The sequence below is a fragment of the Aulostomus chinensis genome, chromosome 18 (assembly GCF_037954235.1).
Source record: "Aulostomus chinensis isolate RoL2024-O1b breed Wild chromosome 18, RoL_Achi_v1.0, whole genome shotgun sequence".
Classification (NCBI taxonomy): domain Eukaryota; kingdom Metazoa; phylum Chordata; class Actinopteri; order Syngnathiformes; family Aulostomidae; genus Aulostomus; species Aulostomus chinensis.
The window spans coordinates 7,789,415-7,810,376 of NC_141337.1; the positions used below are offsets into that span (position 1 = coordinate 7,789,415).

Here is a 20,962-nt window from a genome sequence, read left to right on the forward strand (position 1 = left end):
GTCGTGCGGGTGAGGGGCTACAGCCCAGGTTTAGAGCTTCCCAGTACGGTTTCCCCCAACTTAAGGTGTAACTTTCATTCATGAATCTGTTCGTCTGACGAGTTCCTATTGTTTCAGTCACAGGTAAACGGACTTCACATCACACCGTTCTAATGAGGTTCTTCTCTAAACGTCGCCCCATTCGCATACTCTGACAGCCAAAGACGTCCCGTAAGGTACCGACCTACTCGTCAGGAAAGGTCAGGGGTTCAGAACCCTGCTTAAGGGCACCTTGTCACTTCAGCTAAACTGCAGTTGCTAATCTGGCCCAGAAGTAAATGTTACTTCCTCGGTCCAGACCATGAACCTTTCCACCAAGTTCAAGTTTAAACACGCAGGATGACCTGAAAGTATGAGCAGATTTCAACCAAAGAAAGGATTGAGAATGTGCAGAGGAAGTAGTCATAGCGCCACCAGGTGGCAACAGGAAGGGACTTCTGTAATGCTATCAGAAGTTGGTGATGCATTACTCTGAAGACTGATGTTTCCTGAACTAGTATTCCACCATAGAAGAAGAAACTGTTGTAACTGGACTCCACGTGCTCCGACCTTTTCCAAACTTCATAGCTTTGGTAAAAATCTCCAACTGAGGAAATCTACAAGCTGAAGGGAGTCATAGTGCCACCTGGTGGTTACAGGAAGTGATAGTTACACCACTGTGAAGGCATTTCTCTGCTCTTTCATGGAAAATCAACAAACCAGCAAGTTTCAGCTCCTGCCCTCGCTACCGCCTCGCCTCACCAAGGCGACCAGATCAGTCGATTATTCATAAAACTCACTAAAATCACAATTAGTTTTTATTCGTTGATACCTGCTACATAATTGTAGTGTCTCTTTTCAGACTAAAAGTTCTGCGGTGGTTTGAACATGTTTTTCTTATTGCATTGTTGTCTAAAACTAGTCTATCTTCTTGGGATTCCCCTGATTTACATAAATAAATCAAAAAGATGGAAACGCGTGGAGGGGATCTTTAGGTTTGTGTTGACTATAAATACTCCACATGGCCTAAACACTTTATTAAAGACGAACAACCCTAAAAGTGAAAGCTCCCCTAGAACCAGAGAACACCGGGTGTTTCACTACGGAACATAAATAAAGTAGATCCCTGTAACAGAAGTGCAACACAGTGACAGAGGGAGAACATTTCCTTTGCTTCGTGTCCTCTGCGGTTGAAACGCTCCAGTTTGCTTTAAGTTGTTGGGGAGCCCGTGCGCGCGCACGCCGAATCCCACACCGACGTGCACGCGGGGTGTGGGTTTATTGCGATTGCGCTCTCACAGTCTTGAATTTGTCCCGCGGATGCCTGACAGGACGGAGGGGGAAGCTCCGCAGAAGTGAGGAGGCTCCAGGACGATGCGCTTGGCGGAGGAGAAGGGGAGTCTACACCGGTGAGGTTCGGGAGAGGAACCGTCCAAGGAGGAAGGGTCCCCACCCAGATGAGTGAGTACTTTCCCCGCATTTGAAGTAGGCTACACCTCCAGAAGGCTAACCCGAGGAAGAGGAGGTGGACGAGGTCGCGTGCTGGGGGACACCGTCTGCTCATTTCACGGTTCACCGGATCAGACGCTCCGGTGATGGACCGGCGGTCGTGAAGAAGATCCATCCTGGACATCAACAAGTCCACGTTGTTTTGAGAAAATGGGCTATTTTTGCATCGTGGAGGGGAGGGTTTTGCTGTAACACCGGCGAATCATGGCAGGGGTACACGCTTCGGATGCCGTGTCGGGACATTTTCTGGATGCCATCGGCGCCCCACCGGCACAGGGTGCGACCATCGCTGCGGGGATCACCGGCGATGCGGCCCCACTGCCTCCCACTGGCACCCGGGCGTACTTGGAGGTGTCGGCCGCTGCCCACGGCTACGGAGCTGAGGGAGTTTACACCAATGGACGGTACAGGGAGCACGGCAGCCCTCGGATCGGGAGTGGCAGCCGTGACAATTCCACCGAGAGAGGTCAGGGAGGTGGAAACACACCTTGCGGCATCATGAAGGTTGGTTGAAATAAATTCTCCTTGTCAACAATTCTCAAGGTGACACACCGGCTGTGCCACCGTGCAGCCTAACTAAGACCCTACCAGCTCGGTAAATGGTGGCCAGGAGACCTGCAGGGCTCCAGAGTTTGAATGGGTCCCCGGAATAAATGAGAATTAAGCTACTTTACTAAATCTCCTTCCTAAATTTGCCCCAACGAGATAATGAATCAGGGAATTACCTCGAGTTCTGCACACACCAGATCTCCAAGTCTCAGTTCAGGGGAAGGAGACCTCCTGGTCCTGCACGTGCCACGCCAAAAGGAAGTTTGCTTTATGTGCTGCAAGAACTCCTCAAACCTCATAGTCCAGATCACATTACTTTAAATAAAATTGTCTTTTGCTGATTTAATGACCAATATGAGTATTAGTGTTGGTCTTTTTAACAAGTGAACAAGTTCTTAGACAGTTAATTTTGTATAAACACAGGAAAAATGCATGTAGACATGGTGAATTTGATCAAGTTCAATTGTCCTTGATTTCCAAAACATTTGTAAAGGTCTGTTTGTCATATTTATTTCTCCCTCACCACCAGTTGTTTATACACAGGCCAGTTTCACTCTTTTGGACCAGCACAGATACTTTTTAAACGTGGTTGTATACTGATAAACATGCAGATGTAATGTTCATCCAGGAGAAGAATGTTGAAACACACCTGATTAATGTTGTCCATGTCAGTTCCTCCGCAGAAGCTCTGATATCAATGCCTTTACAGTATCACAGTGATTGAGCAGTTGCATTTGTGCTTTATTTATTCATTGTGGTTACATTTCTGTCACAGTTTACAGTAGCATATCCTGTGTGATGCTTTAAGTACACGCAAATGTCTTTGAGCGACGGTTTTACGAGGTCCCAGCGGTCGTGTCGTGGGTGGGACAGGCTGGAGGGTTGCGTTCTGTCACGTCAGACCTAGTTTACTGAGCATCTGACACCAAATAGTTTGTTCTCCACATTACTGGATTCCCAGTGGTGATGTGCAGACACAGTGCTCCACTCTATCAAACAATGGCTGCACAAACTGCTGCTGGTTGAATGTTCAGTCGAATCTCAAAAAAAAAAAAAAATCCAAATCTCTCGCTGCTCCTTCTTCTAATCCTGAGGCTTCTTCTAAAAACATTTGGTCTTTCTTTTGAAAAAGTCTCTAAATCCCTTCGCCACAATCAGTCGACCTCTGAAGCTGGTGAGCGACACCGTGACAGGGGAGCTGGAGGGGATAGCACATTCTAAAAATATGATTGATACCGCATCTTCAAAGGCTCGTTCTCTGAACGCTGTGATGTTAGAAAGTGATACTGCTGCTTGTTTAGTTTGGCGATGAGCTGCAGAAAAGTGATCCAAAAAAAAAAAAAACACCTTTACTTGCGTGATGCACTTTTTTTTTTGAAGTGATTGAAAAAAAAAAACAAAACCATGTGCTGGTGGTATCTTGTTTGCACACACCCAAGATTTCCTTGCTCTGCTGCTTGCAGCAAATGAGGGCACTGAGCTTTCTTGACTTTGGTGCTCGTAAAACTACCACAATCAGCAGGGCGAAGGTTCACCAGGTTAGCGCCGACTACGTAGTGGGGTTTGTGTTAAACTGGGCCTCTGTCCTGAAATGTTGCGTTACTTTCTTGTGTTTGTTTGTATGCCTCCAAAATCTGTTGCATCCTTAAATCCCAGAGGAAACTTGTGCCGAATCTGAAAAAATAAAAAAACCTCCAGGCATTCATGTATGATGACCTTGACCTTTGACCACCAAAATCTTTTCATTTTATCCTCGACTCTCAGTGGATGGCTTTCCAGAGATATCGCGTGAATGAGAATAGGATGGACAACCCAAACCCACAAAGCCAGAGCAGTGCGGAGGCATAAGAGGGAAAACGGACTTCAGTGAACCGTCTTTATCTGCAGTCCCATAAAGTCAACAATGTGTTTTCCAGCAAAGTGCTTCATCAGGTTCATGCCTGGAAGGAAGGAAGTGATTTCACACTGCTCTACAGTCCAGTGTGATGTAACGACTCGCTCGGCTAAGTCATTCACAACCTTGGTCAGTGGTACCCAAACTACGGCCTGCCCCCACATTTGGCCCGGCCCCCTGAACAATACCAGAGACGCATTTTGATTTTTTTTCCATATGTGTATTTGCATTTGATAGTTCATAGCTAGTTATCAATTTTACTATTTTCATTATTAACTATTAAGGTGTGTTCACTCGGGCTGCAACGACTAGTCCACGTTGTCGACAAAAATCGATAATAGAAATAGTTGACAATGAATTCATTGTCGACTATTGTCGCCACACGCGTTTTTCCAACAGAGTGCGGCATCTCTTGACTACAATCTCTGCCGAGAGTCACTCATGCGCAATAGCGTCTCTGTCTCTGAGCGGTAACATACAGGAACGCGGCGTCAACATCAGGTGCACGCACCAAAACTTCTAAAGTTTGGTGGTATTTTAGCCTGAATACGGCGAATATAAAGACTACTTGTAGAGGTTGCACAGCAGACCGCGCGTATCATGGCGGTGATGCCCGAACGTTTAAAGAAGCCCGTCGGGCAGTTGAACGAAACGGAGTCTGACTCGCCTCGGTGAGATTCAAGTAACATTCAAGCCAGTACGGTTTTTATGACACACATTGTACATTTTATAAGCGTATTTTCGCTATAAAAGAGAGCTCCAGCGTTATGCCAGACTGTGCCTGACAAATGTTTTAAATTAATGAATGTTCAATAAAAGATGTATTTTTCACTGTACCCATCTTTCTTGTTTATCTTTTGCCACATAATTAAATCAACTTCATGCTAAATTTAAGAAATTAATAATTATCCGATTAGTCGACTAATCGTTTCAATAGTCGGTGACTAGTCGACTGTTAAAATAGTCGTTAGTTGCAGCCCGAATGTTCACACCAAACGCAACGTGAATTTTCACGTCACTTTATTCGTGCGAATTTGATCGCTGGATCAATGTTTATATTCGCGAATAAAGCGATGCGAAAATTCACATTGCCGTTCGGTGTGAACAGAGTCAGTAACTATTTCACACACGCATAGAAGGTGACATTCTATTCCATCCTTCTGTAGTCTGTGCCCCTATCTAGCAACCCCCAGAAAAAAAATCCTCGACCCGAACCCAGAGAGGGTTATTTGGTAGTGTCATTATAGATTTCCTGACTTTTTTTTCTGTGAAGAACCCAGAGAGGCTTATTTGGTTGTGTGGCTTTCTGGAAAAGAATACATTTTTACGTTTAGGCAAACCCATGATCGTCACACTTTTTCTGTTACAAACTGACCCCGGCCCCCCATCTGAGAAGGGGAAAGTTATGTGGCCCTCACGGAAAAAAGTTTGGGGACCCCTGTCCTTGGTGATACAAAGATGGATGGATGAAACTGTTTCCCATCCTTCAGCAGTATTCCAGCACATTTCTGAACTTTTCTCTCTTCTGGGTTAATTTCATGTGGACAAAACTACTTTGGCTGTGTCCTGTTAGCAACTGTTGGTGTCTGTTTGCTGTAGATCACATGATGGCTTCGTACAACAGGTTTGAGCCTTACGGTTTGTTTAAGACATCTTATCTTTAGTACTTGTCTGAACACCTCTACCATCGTCAAAATACGGTGGTGACGGGAGCAGAGTGAAATCTGGGTCGGCCCGATTTGGCTCATGTAAAGCTCCAGCACAACCACCTACTCTCGCCTGTGTGTTTTGAGGGGAGGTTTGAAAGGTGAGGGGGCTGCGGTTCCATGGGAATACTGAAACAAATGAGCAATTATAGCTCTGTATTACCTCATTAACTGGGCCCTCAACATGCAAACCTTAGAGGAGAGGAGTTTGTGTGTCTGCCCCTTAAGCGAGCATCCCAACTTTGTCCTCTTGCCATTTCCTCAGCGGGCTGACAGAGTCATGTTGGAGAGGCTGCGAAGTGGCTGCAGGAGGGGGGTGATGCAGCTTTGTTATGTAATGCTGGACTGTGGACAGCTGCAAGGCTGGCTCCAGTCTGGCTGCTGGGTGGAGGGAACTGACAACCAGCACAACTAGTGAAGCCAACCAAGAATTTAATGATTACAGCAGTGCCCCGTTAAAAAGACTCTCCAAAGCGTTTGTCATGTCTGTTATTCCTCCTCTCCTCCCCCCCTCTGCCCGACAGGGTCTATAACCTTAGCAAAAGATTAAAGATCAAACGTTTATTTGAAGAGATTTGACACAAAAAACCCTCACAGTTCAGAGTTGGGTTAAAAGTAATCCAAATGGGAGGAACAAAAAATAAATGATGTAACTATGAATGTGCATTGGCAATACAAGATGAATATAGATCACACGTTATCCCTTGCATAAGACCCCCCCACCCAACATCGCTGCGCAGTTCCTCCAGATACAAGTCATCCTCTCATTGATGACCTCATGTAACAGATTTGAGCTAAACTGACCCAGTGTGTCCTCACCACATTGAGAGTTTACCAAAATGTAGTAAGGGACTGACGTAAGCGGTTGTTTTTGAAACTCGTCCCTTGTGGCGATCACACAAGTGGACAGACGAGACGCATTTATAAACCGCATTTGTGCAGGCTTTGTTCCGGCCTATGAGCTTGCTCGTTCTGGGCGACTAGTAGCATGGCCAGGAATATTTCTCCTCAAGCTCATTTGAAGAGTATGATCACTCAGCACCACGCCCAGCCAAGGGACACATTCTTGGCCTGGGCAGGGTTGGGAGAGCGCAGTCACAGAATCACAGAATATGGACATGACGTAATCTGGAAGCTCAGCATACAAAAATGATACATTCAGTGGTACAACGCTTCCATCGAGATCACCAGCCGTAAACAAAGCGACAAACTTTGCCTTTTGGCGTCAAATTTGCGAGCTCCATGTGGTCCATCCGATCTACAGAAGACCGGAGACCCCACAGAGCACTGAGTTGGCCGAAGCTCGCACTTATTTACGGCTATGCTGTTGCAGTGCAAACTTGTCACCTTTCGGGACAGTGTGTGTAACAGTGTTTTCAGCCCATTGATGATGTAAGCATGCTCGGCCAGGTTAGGCCCAGGGGAGTGGGGGGGGGTCACGCTTCAGAACAATACAAGGTCAAGAGTCACCAGATTTCTTCAGCATGGGCAGAGAACTCTTATTGACCCCTGCATTGTTGACTTCTTTCCCCTTACTCAGTTTTCTGGTACCCACTCGCAGTATAATATGCGGTCATTGACATGGGTAATCATGGAATCATAACACGTCTTGGTGGTCATTTACTCAACCTGTATTTAGAGCGATCCGCTTGTGATGCGATCATCCAAGACGTATTTGAAAACTTAGCGTAAACAGGGGTGTATATGATTGGCTTACGGAGAAGTAAATCCTGCTGACTTACAACGAAAGCTTCTCTGAAGGACAACCCCCTCGAGGAGGAAGGTGAGAGGGGAGGAAAGACTTGATTCACAGATGGCATAAAATTAATGCATTGACCCGTGAGACTTGTGAAAACAGAATACTGGGTGTAAAATCAGGTTTGTAGAAGCTTTCTTTTGTTTGTAGAAAAGCGGGCAAAAGATGGAGTTTTTGCTCACCTTGAGATGTGTAGTTTCTACAAATATCTCCAAAATGCTGCTTAACAGCCTGTGACCACAGAAATGGCTGTTGAACTGTGTTTGACCACCTCTGGCTCGACAGCAGCTGCCGCTCATCAGGCCAGTGAGCCCCGGCGCGGGAACCCAAGTGTCCCAGTGTTGAAGCTGGCCACACGGACCCCAGGGCACTTTCATAAGGTTGATTGGTGGCGAATTCTGTAAATATCTGTTCCCGTCAGGGTTCAGATTGAAAGGGGGAACCTGTCGCGCTCAGATGTGAAAGTGTCTGATATTGATTCCACAGGTGTGAAGTACTGGACACAGAATGACTGTCTTGGCTATCCGATGAGGTGGGGACCTTTTTTTTTTTTTTTTAGTCTTTTTTTATTTTTTTTGTAAAACAAGTGTTTATACGCTGACAGTTGGACTTCATGCAAATAGTGAAGGAAGGATGACAATTTGTATTTTTTTGCATCTGAATTTTGACCACAAGCATTATCAGGTTCTCGGCATCACATTGTGGGTTTGCTCTGACATCTAAATTGGTTATTTTGATTATCTGGGTGTCGCATCACCAGTATAACAGTCGGAACACTTGGGAGAAATTATTTTGTCAACAAAAGACCATATTTGTCCGTGATTAAGCTATGAAAGGCTCCCCAGCACTTTATAAGTGGGGATTTTCCTGCACTGTCAGCAGCACCAGCTGTGTGCAGAAAACAATGCAGAGTAACTATTTTTGAAGGACTTGATTTAGCTGCAATATTTTAGTATCGCAGTACAATTCAGGAAGTTTACTGATGGAGGAAAGGCAACAAATGTCTCTTCCTGTCTTTTCGGATGTTTACTCTAAACCTGCCTGACCCCTGGATGCAAAGCTACTTGTTGCAAAGGAGCAAGATGTTCTTGAATTTCACCCCCTGATGGATCCCACCAGCAGGCTTCCTCTCTAGCTATTGTTTCTCTAATGTGAGCTTTGGTTGATCCTCTCAAGGACTGAGGACACCTGGGTACAATCCTGACCCAATAACGCTGATTACATATAGCGGGATCATCTGAGACGATGATGGTGATGAGAATAAGAGCCGATCCACGCCTCAATGATTACATGACAGGCTTTGCACGGAAAATGAGCTCCCTCCAGAGATTTAATTTAAGGTAATGGAATACGGAGAGAGATCCGAAAATTTAGTATGAAATGCACATCTCGTTGAAAGATTTTATGGAGCATGAGCAATTCCCAGTTCTCCTGCAGCAGCAGCAGCCCATAACCCTCAGATATTTCTGGAAAACAGAGATCTGGATGCTGTTGAAAAGGAGGCAGCAGGAGATGTGAAGTGCTGATTACAGACGTCTAGAGCTGCTGAATCACTGCTCTCTCTTGGCTCGTTCTCTCAAAGCAGCAATCTGCAAAATACAAACATCTCAAATGGGCCCCGTTGTGCTTGGATCCTCTGCCAACCAGGGTGCAAAATCATAAACACTTTCATGACGGTCAATCAGTCAGCACGGACAAAGACTAGAATCTGAGTGATTAGTGTCTCAGTGGAGTAAATTCAATCAGTGGAAGGCTGTTATCCGTTTTTCTTAAATTAACTTGTATTGCCGGAGATATTCAATAGACTTGAGTCTTCAGGAAATTAGTTGACCAGTTGTTGCAAGTTGATAGTGTTAATTTAAGAAAGTAGTTTGAGTTTCAAGGCTTAGAAACACTTTTTGTACATTGGCGTCGCTGCGTCACAAGGAAATACTAAACCGCAGTAATTATAGTCTGTAAAGAAACAAGACGTGTGATGGTGCGCGTTCAAAGCGAGCTGCCCGTTGATGACAACGGCAGCACCACCGCCGCCACAACACTGACAACAACAACATTACATTACCGCCACAACACTGACAACAACAACATTACATCTTAATTCACTGCAGTGCTTTGACTCCCGCTGCTCACAGCGTGGCACGGTTACGCTAACGACACATGCTAACTGCCGCTACTGCTGAGCGAGCTTAACTCTGATGATGTTTCATAAAATGCTTTAACCTCTGAAGTGTCTCACGTTTGGTACCAACAGAAGCACCAGAGACAGTGTGACGCAACAAAATGTGACACACTTGAGTGATTAAAAGGAACTGAGAGTGTCAGCTGTTCAGTTTTAGGATGTTTGCCTATGTTTAATACATTTTTATGAAAATGCTAATTTTGATGTATGAATTGTATATCTGAGTGCTGCTGGTGGATTTTTTCCCCCCTGCAACCAAACTAAGACGACCACTTAAATTTGGTTAATTGGGGTACGGCTCTAACTTGAAGCTGTACATCTTTGTCTTGCAGGATGAAAACACATGAACAGTATTTTGTCATTTTAAATTCATTTGACATTGACAGCAAATGTTTCTTTTTGGGATTTTAGTTTTAATAACAGTTTTGGATAAGAAATGAACAGACACGTGTTAGCAAACAGTCATGTCCTTGAGGCTATACATGCCGCGTGTCTTGGGTGGGGGTAGCTGGGTGGGAGGCAGGGCGCCCAAAGTTGCTTCTTAATCCTCCCTCCTCCTCCTTTAGTCCCTTAAAGGATAATGACTTGGCCTGGAACCTCAATTACTTATGTATCAAATTGGGTCCCAGACAAAGAGAGAGGTTGTCAAAGGAGAACAATTGATTTGATTGGACACCACCGGGGTGTGTTTGGGGTTATGTCTTATCTTGATGATCCTTGTGGGACAACAGTGCAGCAGTGATGACAGCAGCAGAGGAGGGGTGCGGATGATTCACTGATAACATGTTGTATTTCAACTCTTGGCTGTCCCAGGATAGCCTTTCAAAGACATCAGAGTAAATACTTCATTTAGATTTGTCTGGCTGGATGTTTCCCAGGTTCATCTGGACTGGGGGAACAAGGGTGTGATGGATGAATAGGACAATCTGTCAGCTCGAGCCAGCTCCACCTGGCTCTGCTCTGACATGTTTTTTACTGCCTGCAGAACCATATGGCGCTTTGTTTCAAGCGCAGTTTTTCTTCATCTAAATGTGCAGTAAGACAGGAAACAAATGTAACAATATAATCAGGAGAGCAATGAAGACAAAACCGTTTGCAGTCACCAAAACAATGCCATTTCTTGTTCATTTGTTAGACGCTGCTGTGAAAGTGTGTGGTGATGTGTGTACTATCTGAACTGTTCATCTTTTCAGTGCATTCTAATGTGGGATTTTGAATAGTTTCCGTTCTGAGATGAGTTGTTTTTTTCTTTTTCTGTTACTCTCATACCCACATTTTCTCAGTCACGATGTCAAGCGCTCGTGCTTCACATTTCCTACCGTGTAAAACCGAAGTGTGAATCCTGGGTTTTCCTCTTTTTAATCCTGCTGATGTGAAGGAAACAGTGGAGCTGCATCTGTTTTCTTCAGGTTTCTTTCATCACACTACTTAATTTGAATTAATAAGAGCCATAATGGATCGTTACAGGTTAAAACAGCAGCCAGTCCTGGCTTTATTTACTCAGTCAATCTGTTAGGCCTGCTGAAGGGAGAACACTGTCTTCACGTCCACACTTTTTCATCCTCCTCCTCCTCCTCCTGATGCTCCTGCTGCTGCAGCCCGGGGTGGTCCGGTGGAGCTATCTCCATGCTCGAGATCAGAACGGAGAAGAGAGGACAATTAACAGAAGGAAGAGTGTGATGGATGAATTAGGAGCGTGTGTGTGTGTGTGTGTGTGTGTGTGTGTGTGTGTGTGTGTGTGTGTGTGCGCGCGCACGCATGCGGCCACATTCAGTTGGAGTTGCTGTGATATAGAGAGTGACAGTGGTGAATATTAATGTGAATGTGCAGGCTTCTTGCAAAGTGCACAGCAGCTTTTCTCACTACAGCAGAAGGAAATTACTAACAGAGTTGGTCAGGACTGAAGAGTAAAGCGTTCACTACTGCTTCCTGAGAGAATAAACCAACATGACGTAAAACTGCTCATAGCCAGAGAATTACAGGAGGAAGGAAGCCATGCAAGTTATGCTCCCGACCTTTGGTTGGATTTATACCACGGCGAGCCAGATGTGCGTTATGATTGGCTGAAGTTTTCTGTTTCTAGGTGGAAATGTCAGAAATGTCACATGCAGTGATATCCCAGGTTTAGTGTGGGGGTCACCATCAGTCTGTTGTGATATACAGAATATCTGAATATGGATTCATTCTGAGACGGCACCATGCTCATTATGGGCTCATACAGTACAATGATTTTCTGAATTTTTCCCCTCTTTGGTGCCTAGAAACGCAATGATTACAACACAGGATGTTCAATAGTCAACGAATAGGTTCATAGAAATACGCAGTCAAACATAAAGCTGCCTGCTGAGCTGAGGAACCGCACATGAATGCATAAAGCACGAGATGAATGGCAGCTCGGCAATCAGCTTTATTTATTCATTTAAATTATTCTCCCCCCCCCCCCCCCCCCCGATTTCATTGTCGTTATTTCAGGAGCTCAGGAATAAATTGTGAAACCAATAGTTGTTACTTTTTGTAAGTTCATACATCAAGATGTCTATTAAATGGAGAAAAAAAAACACCTTAAAACTAGAGTCATGTGTTTATTCACTGGTGTCTGAGTGTCTCTAGAACACAGTCATACACCAGGCTTCATTTAGAGCCAGAACAACCAAAAAAATTAATATTTGGTGTGAGTGTATCAATGCTCTGCTCTTAAGAGGCATCACAATTTTACCTGTATGTAAAAGTAATGCCACAGGATTCTGATATTCAGAACTTTTTTTATCGAGTGTTTGAAGGAGGTGTTAATTTGTTTTTAAAGGTCATTTTGGAGGCTGTAATTTGTGCCGTTAATCTGAGAGGTGCCATCTTGTCAGCCCTAATTCATATAAACGATAAACTGTGAGGAGCACCAGCTGTCTGGGGTCTGAGTTGGTTTCCCCGCCCTCTGTGTGGATGCCATGTTTTTCTTGGGCTCCGTCTCTAGTCTCTCGCTCTCTCTCCCTCGCTCTGCCGCTCATTTTTTTTGACATTGGTTCCGTCTAACCTCGACCATGTTAAGACAGTCTGCCACAGACCTCAGATTATTTATAGTTTATAATCACGGGCTTGATCGAGATCTGCTTTTTTGTTTTTGAGGTCTACAAAACTGAGCTGCTGGATTTTTTTCCCCCAATGTTACCGTTGATGGATTTTGTGATGGGATCATGTGATGTTTAGTTTTTAGTCACTTGACCCAAACACTTTTCCATTCATCCATCCATTTTCTAACTACTTATCCTGATAGGCTGGAGCCTATCCCAGCAGCCTTCGGGCGAGAGGCGGGGTTCACCCTGGACAGGTCACCAGTCCATCACAGGGCCAACACATAGAGACAGACAACCATTCACACTCAGTCACACCTACGGTCAATTTAGAGTATCAATCAGCCTCGTCCCCTCTTGATGTCTTTGGACTGTGGAAAGAGAACTCACTCAGGTACAGGGAGAACATGCAAACTCCACACAAAGATCCCGTGCCCACACGAGCCGGAGCTCAAACCCAGAACCTTCTTGCTGTGAGGCAACGGTGCTGACCACTTGCTTTTCCTATTGCCTAAAGCCAACGTTTCCACCAGACTGGAGCTAAAATGGTTCCTTTTGGCATGGTGTTGTCTGTGTATATCAAGCATATTAATTTGGACAAAGGAATATTTGGTGAATTAGTCTACTGCCGTATGAAAATGCTCCTAGTTTCTGGTGATGAGTTGCTGTTCACTCATCATTGGTCCGTCATCTATATGCTTTTTTTTCCCTCTTCTGCTCCATGACATAGCTGTAAAAGAGCAACAATAAAGACAGTTTTTCTGACTTGCATAAACATGGCGGATGAAATAAAAGGCGGCGAGCACTGAACCAATCAGAAATGTTCTTCAGAAAACGGCCCATCCCTATATTTCCTGGAACGTCAAAGGTAGTGACTCCTGAAGGGGCGTTTTGATGGTAAAATAATGTCTTTTTAACTAAATTTAAACCTGTTGAGGGACCCAATGGAGGTTCTTAGATTAGGTGGGAGGTTCCATAACAGTTGGAGGTTTGAGATGAGCCATAACCTCTTGTGTCTTTCTATGGGCAGAGATACGCCTCATCTCTTTTAGAGTGTGTGAGATGAGAACCACTTGATCATGAAGCACTGGTACACAAACCTTGCCAGGGATTCACAGATGGTTTATGGTTGAGTCCTAGTATGGCACAGATGGTAGAGGATGAGGAAACGTTGGCTCTAAGGACAGCAGTTGACTTCTGAAAAATCCCGTCTGGTAAATTTAGGGATTGGCCTTTTAGAACTCTTTCCAGTGTTGGATTTTAACCTCTACAAGTTAGATTCAGATTTTAAAATGGCACCTGCACAACTCCTCAACATGAAGTCACGGCTCTTCAATAGGCTCCGCCCAGATTTCAGGCAGCTGTCACCAGGGTCATCTGCATGCTTTGTTTTCAAGATCTTGCTACTCTGACATCACATACTGTAGTGCAGTGTAGTCTCGTGTGTGTGTGTGTGTGTGTGTGTGTGTGTGTGGGAGGGGGGGTGCCCCTGGGTGTCTTTCTGCTTCAGGTTAGCTAACATGCACAGGCATGTCACTCAAACATTCCACTGATACTCTAAACTTACCAACACACATGACTCGCGTTTGTCAGTTTGTTCCTCTTGAGTTTCGATTTCCTCCTCGGGGGCGACATGAAATCATGGCGTTTGCATTCTGCGTTTTCAACACTGTCATATGTCTTCAGCGCTCCTCTGGTGTACACGTGTCAGATGAGCTGGGGCCTGTTTGTAATGCTGTACTATTTGTGTCGTTACTGACAGAGACAGGCTTCAGTCAGCCTTGAGAGTATAGGAGATATGTGTTCAAGGATTGGGAGGGGGGGGGGGGGGGGGGGCTCATGTGGATCCAGGCCCCTCTCACTGTCGGGGCTCCAGCAGGCCTCAGCTGCTGATGCTTCTACAAATCAGTTTGTGTATTTATGTTTTATCAGAAAGTATACAATTTTTGAGGGAGAGGGAGGTGGCGTGAGGGATTTTATGAGGTTCTCTGCATTGCACATGTAGAGGTCTTGAGATAGAGTCAGCCTGGGGGAAATGTGATAGTGTGAGTTCGGCCCCAGAGCTGGAAAAATGAAAAAAAAAAAAAGAAAACAGCAGGAGGCCAGCGGACGAGTTGAGGGATTCTAGTTTTCCTTAAATTGGAATTGGGGAAAAAAACTAAATACTTTAAGTTTATATAAATGAAAATGATCAGAAACCAGACTGTCATTTTGCTACATTCCAAATATTATATTGGAATATAAGATATAAAGACTAAAAGCAATGCTCTTTATTGTCGGGCTTCTACAATAATGAACTGCCAACTCAGGGACTCGTCTGACTGAACATGGCAGAGCAACCTGAAACATTTAAAGGAAACGAAATGTGAAATACACGATTTGTTGCATCAAAGTAGAGAAAACAACAAAAAAATGATATGACGTGTTGTCAACCTCAACCTTGACATTGCAACCACATCGTCTTTGCATAAGACGGCGCTACAGCCGACGCTGCATGTTAAATAACTTACTTCAGCTCTGGTTGAACTCAGTTTCTGTGGCTGCTGCTGAATCTCTCAGCAATGTTATTTTGCAGCTAGGGGTCAATAAAAGTGGCAGCACAAGTGAAGGAGAAGCCCACGTCCTTTCAGAACTGCAAGCTTACAGTGGGGTCCCCGGTGCGTCGTGTCTTCTGAAACCTTTTTATATTTGCCTTCATATTTTGGCTTTTACTGACAGATGTTTTTGACAGCGTAATGTCATATTCTTCCCAGACATCCGTCATCATCATCCCAACATTAATTGCGTTTTTTTTTTGTTTTTTGTTTTTGTAACCTGGAGTTAAAAAAAACAACTTCCTGGAGCAACTGAATCTTAAGACTATGTTGGTTCTGTCGTTTTGCCTTTGGCAGTGAGAAACAACATGAGCAGGGATTGTATGAAAACGCTGACGTTCCTGAAGAAGAAAAAAGCTCTATTGTATATTCATGAGTTACTTTGTAGAAATGTATGTATTTCCAAGGTCTTTTGCTGAAACATCAGGGTGAATGACAAAAAGATATTCACAAATAAACAAAAAACAAAAAGGAAATCCACCGAAGAAGCTCGAGAGCTGCAGTTTTCTTTTCTTCCCCAGTCACTCAAGGTTCTGCTTCCGCCTGGTAGAGGGAAGTTTGTGTGGAAGCTTGCTGGTGTGTTTATAGTGGCCACCCAGTGAAAGGAGCTTCATCCAGCTATGGTGGAGTTGGAGCAACATGGAGCACATGAAAGTATGCGCAAGCAAGAGTTTGCAACACAATCCCTGCATGCATAATCAACGCAGCTCAACAGGGACTGTAGTTTTTCACGCCAGATGTGGAAGCTGGGAAATAAATGAAAATGAGTGACTGCCAGCAGACATAAGGAGCAAACAAGGGAAACGTCCGTGCAATTGAAGAGAGAACGCGCTGAATTACTCGGTTAAGTTTGAAATCCCTGTGAAAGTGAATGCACGTTCAACACTGTTGGCGAATGTAAACACCAATCAATATCCCTGACAAGTCCCTCCCTCATTTGGGAGTCAGACAGAAGCCATTGGAAGTTCTTTTTCACAGGACCTTGTGTCAATCTTCCAAAAAAAATTTTTTTTTTTTGGTAACTGAAGTTTTTATTAGTTTTGTCATGCACGCATAAGCCCAGCAAGGTTAAGCCGTCCTTATTCTGTGGGCACCTCATTAATGGCATTGCATAATGTCAACCTCCAATTAGCCTGAGCACAAGAACAAACTCTCAGCACACAGCGACCCAGTTGTCAACAGTCCTGACTACGTGTGTGAGAGGGACACTTGTTGTCATGAGTGTGTAGGAGAGGAGTGGATGTATGCACTAGTGTGAAGTTGAGTGTGTGATTGTATGAGTGTGTGAAAAGGTCAGACTCTTCTGCAGCAGGCCAGTGCCTTTGGTAATAAGGGAGAATTAAGGTCAATGGTGTGTATCTGTATTTGTGCGTGTGTGTGTGGGTGGGTAGCACACAGCATGCACCAAAAATAAACATTAAGAATCTCAGATCAACTCAGCTCACCATTGAGCCCACTGATGGATGCAAGCATACAAAAGATTAATCACTGTTTTTATGTTTTTTTGCATCAAAGTTCATCAACTTTCTGCTTAGCGGTTGTTTTTTTTCCCACTCTAGACCAGATTACCAGATCATTCAAACAAACAGACTTGCTTGGATTTAATGTTGTCACAAAGCCAGAAATGATGTCATTACCAAACCCGATTTTTCTGAAGTAAATCCTGTTATGTCGATAACGACTCAGAAGTGGCAGCTGCATGATTCAAACTGACACCGTGTTGATGCTGTTTCAGACGGAAAGTTTCACATGTGACAAAATCATAATGAAAGTTCCATTTAAGGAAGTTTATCTCGATTGTAAATCAAGGGTTTTTCTGTGTCAGAACTGAAGACAATGTTGAGCACTCAGACATTAACAAAGCGCTACATGGATCCTTCAGCTTTCACCGTGCCTGCTCGGGGCCTCCTGGAGAGCATTGATGGGGTTAACGAGAAGGATTTCTGCATCACCTGCATGTAAAAATGGACTTTAGCTTATTTTTTGACCTAAAGAAAATAGATGACCAAAATTATCATGGGTAACTTCTGATTAAGGGCGGCATGGCTTATAGGTAGAGTGACTGTCTTGTCTAGTAACTGGAGGGTCGCTCATTTGATCCTCTCTTCCCCCCGATGGCCATGTCCAAGTATCCTTGAGCAAAATACTGAGCCCCTAATTGCTTCTGATGGCCCTGCGATTGGACTGGTGACCCGTCCTGGATGAACCCCGCCTCTCACTTAATGTCAGCTGGGATAGGCTCCAGTCCCCGCCGAGACCCCTAACAGATAAGATGGAACTATGGTTTTTACCATTCTAAAGTGTGAATGAGTGATGGATTTTGCTTTGATTCATCAATCCTTTGACCCTGTCTCAACAATTTCAAACATCTGGTTGTTTCCTGCAGAGGGAGAGACGACCCTGCAGAAGATACGCCTGTTTATCTGCTCTGATCGGCTGTAATGGCAGCACAGGGCCTGGGTGAATGCAGTAATTTATGGCCTCCTGCGCTTCCAGTCTTGGACCTGCATATGACAACTCAGAGCTCCACTATCCACAACACGTCATGGCGGTGAAAGCTCATCGCCCCTCCATGTAACACCATCTCAGACACACAATCGGCTCATTCGCTTGGACATCATTTCGTCACCAGACATAAAATAGCTACCAGCTAAACACCACCACTGCCTCCCTGTTTGTTTCTTTGGAATTTTCCCTGAGTGTTGCAGATGTCCGGAGGGGTCGACGGAGAAGAAAGAGAGTGTCAGTCAGAGATGGAGAGAAGTATGACAAGGTAGAGGCACCAGAGGAATAGAAGACCTGAGAGGGCAGTGCCAGTTTTGACAGCTACAGGCCATTAGCACCTTCCGTTGGCAGCAATCCTGAACAGTGAGGACTGCAGTCTTCTCCCAACAGCCCAGTCACGAAGCACAAGGATGCAGAGAGACGGAGGGAGAGAGAGAGAGAGAGAGACGCAGATGAAGGGAGAGAGTGAAGAAACCGAGCCATACATTTTGCATGTTCATGCTTCAGTGAAGCCACGAGGGTGCTCGCCCTCTATCTCGCTGTCCTCATTTAACCCGACAGTGTCGTTCTTGTCTCTCCGTCCTTGAAATATTTTTTGGGATAGAAGAATGCTGCTTGTTTGAGGGCAGGGTCGACTCCGGAGACTCCCAGTTGATGGCCACACGTGCGAGAACAGCAGTGTATTGAACAAGATGAACGTAACGATCAAGTTGATTAAGTTTCAACCGCGATATACTGTATCTGTTACAGTGGGTTTAGTAAAGAGTGCATCTTTTGAAACAGGAAACCAGTGATCTATTGATTGTTCCACAACAATAAAAACAAATGTACTATCTGTGATACTAGTTTACACACGCCCTCGCTTGGTTTCATGTTTGAGGAACCGACTGTAGGGTGACGATTGATGATCTGCTTGTGATTTTATGTGTTTTATTTCGCTGACAAATTTTCATTCCTTTTTTCTGTCTCCGCTGTTGCTGGATGCTGCAACACACGTCATCACTGTTAGCGCACATTCACATACTTCAGCGCATTGCATAGTTTTATCGTTCTTTCACTATTTCTTGATATGATTCTCCATTTTCCCCCTTTTGAATGCCAAATATGAAACTGCTGCTTGAGGTATTATACCTCCCTGAAAAGGTATTTGTTGCTGCTTTCATATTTCACACTCCAACTAGCAGCGTATCGCCAGAAAATTTAGGGTGTTGACTCTTGTTGTAAGAAACAGAGGGACGCTAACATCTTTAGCCTGAGCTGGAATGCTCAATTTACCTGTGATTAAACTTTAGTAAGCGACTTAAGAGAATGCGGTCAAAATGAGGTCCCAGCGTAGACGGCTGTGTTGAGGCAGCTGCTCCCTCCCGCTGTAACCGTGTGGAACGTATCGGCTGTGTTGCCGCAGGGTGAAGAACTCCAGAGAGATAGAGAGAGATAGTAAACTCCACTACTATAGGTGCAGCCTTCTGGCTCTTCATGCTATAGCAGCTCGCTGCTGTAGTATAACGAGCCAAGGTCAAGACAAAAATTATGTCATAAATCATGTTCATATGTACACACATGCTGGAGAAACATCCACAGCCTCTGTCCATGAAGGTCAAACAACCACTCAAGTTTAAAGTGAGTGAATATTTGAAACAAGAGGACAAGAGTTCACTTTGTACCCTGTTAGAGCTTCTAATCTTTAAATCTGGAGTGGAAACATTGTGGGAAGGAAAGAGGACAATGTAGTAGTGTGGGGCATGACTGATTTCTCCAGGCAACCCTCTCGTCTCATTGAATCCACCATTTTGTTAGAATTCCTTTCATGCAAGTGTGTGCTCAGAGGTTTTCAAAGAGCGCGACGGTTGTCACTATTTTAAGTGAAATGTAGTGGGTGTAGGAAACTTGCTGAATCTGGTAAAAGAGAGAAACAGCAGCCGCATCTAACACATGTCAGTCATTCCCCCTCACCCAAAATAATTAGCATTCACACGGCTATCAGACACCTCATGTTGCGCTTGATAAAACTCCCTCAGGCTTCACATATGTGGCTGCGTGTGTGTTAGTGTGTGTGTTTGAGAGAGAGAGAGAGAGAGTGAAAACAGGTGTGCTATCCTCATTTGCCTGGCTTTGTTTACTTTGCTTGTGGCTATGAGGAGGGTATAATGTGTGGTAGAATGTGCGTGTGTGTTTTATACTGTGGAAGAAGCGGTGTGGACGACAACGCCAGCTCCTGTGGTGCATCCTCTCTCATACCTGCCACTTACACTCCAGGCTCCAGAGACCCTTGGACCTAAAATTTGTGTGAGTTTGTGCATTTTTGTGTGTAGCTTCAAATCACCATCGCCAGCTCACACAATGGCACCACAATGGAGCTGCCTACGACCAGACAGAGCCAAGGGGGGGGCTGAGATGAAAGGATGGTGGGGGGGAGGGGAGGGGAGGGGGGGCTTGGCTAAGGATGCAGGGAAATTATGTAAGAGAAAAACAACATCGTTTGGTGAAGAGTTGGACTGATTTCCAGAAATTAGGCAAAGTTGGAGCATTTTACAAAAGATAACACATGTACTTGTTTTTAAACTCAGTTTAACCTGCTAAAAATAGGCTTTTGACTCTTTTCCCATCACCAGTAGGAAGGTCTGCCCATCTGTTTTGCTTTTGTTTTGTTGCTGTTTTTTTTTCTGAGTGACTTCCTGAAGATGTGCAGTGTTGAAGCCTCCCTGCGAGACATTTCAATCAGTTAATATGTGTTTTTAAAACTTATTTTAGGGCTAACATGAATGCTAAATCCCTCGAAGAAGAACAAGGTTGACTTGATCATCTGCAGCCACCGAGTGAGCGAGGTCTTGAAGATTTAAGTACGGTTTGATAAATCGGAATAGCTTCTTGTCAGCGACTGTTGACCATGTTGCACGCTGCCCGTCTGAGAATATCCAGGAAAATGGCCGCTACGTAGAACTTCTAGACAATTTTGGGCTTTTTGCTTTCTTTCAAAAAAAGGCAAAAAAAACAATAACGTGAATTAAACTTTTTTTTGTGACCTCATACAAGTTTTTTTGTCTCGTGCCGCTGGCATCGAACTGCTCTGATGAACTCCTGTCCATATCACAATGAGTGATTTGATCTGAGAACACGTGCAGTTTGTGCCTCCAGAAAACAAAAGCCGAATATTGATAGATGGGGTTTTTTTCCCCTCAACTGTGAG

General features: G+C 44.5%; 1 protein-coding gene across 1 annotated transcript in view; it reads left to right on the plus strand.

Annotated features, from left to right (window-relative positions):
• Positions 1–1,155: 1,155 nt before the first annotated feature.
• The window catches only part of LOC147244925 (inactive phospholipase C-like protein 2), a 73,290-nt gene continuing 53,483 nt past the window's right edge, over positions 1,156–20,962 (plus strand). Inside the window, exon 1 of the mRNA XM_086185800.1 lies at positions 1,156–2,031. Within this exon, the coding sequence (XP_086041926.1) occupies positions 1,732–2,031 (300 nt within the window). The 5' untranslated portion in view covers positions 1,156–1,731. The remainder of the gene's footprint in view (positions 2,032–20,962) is intronic.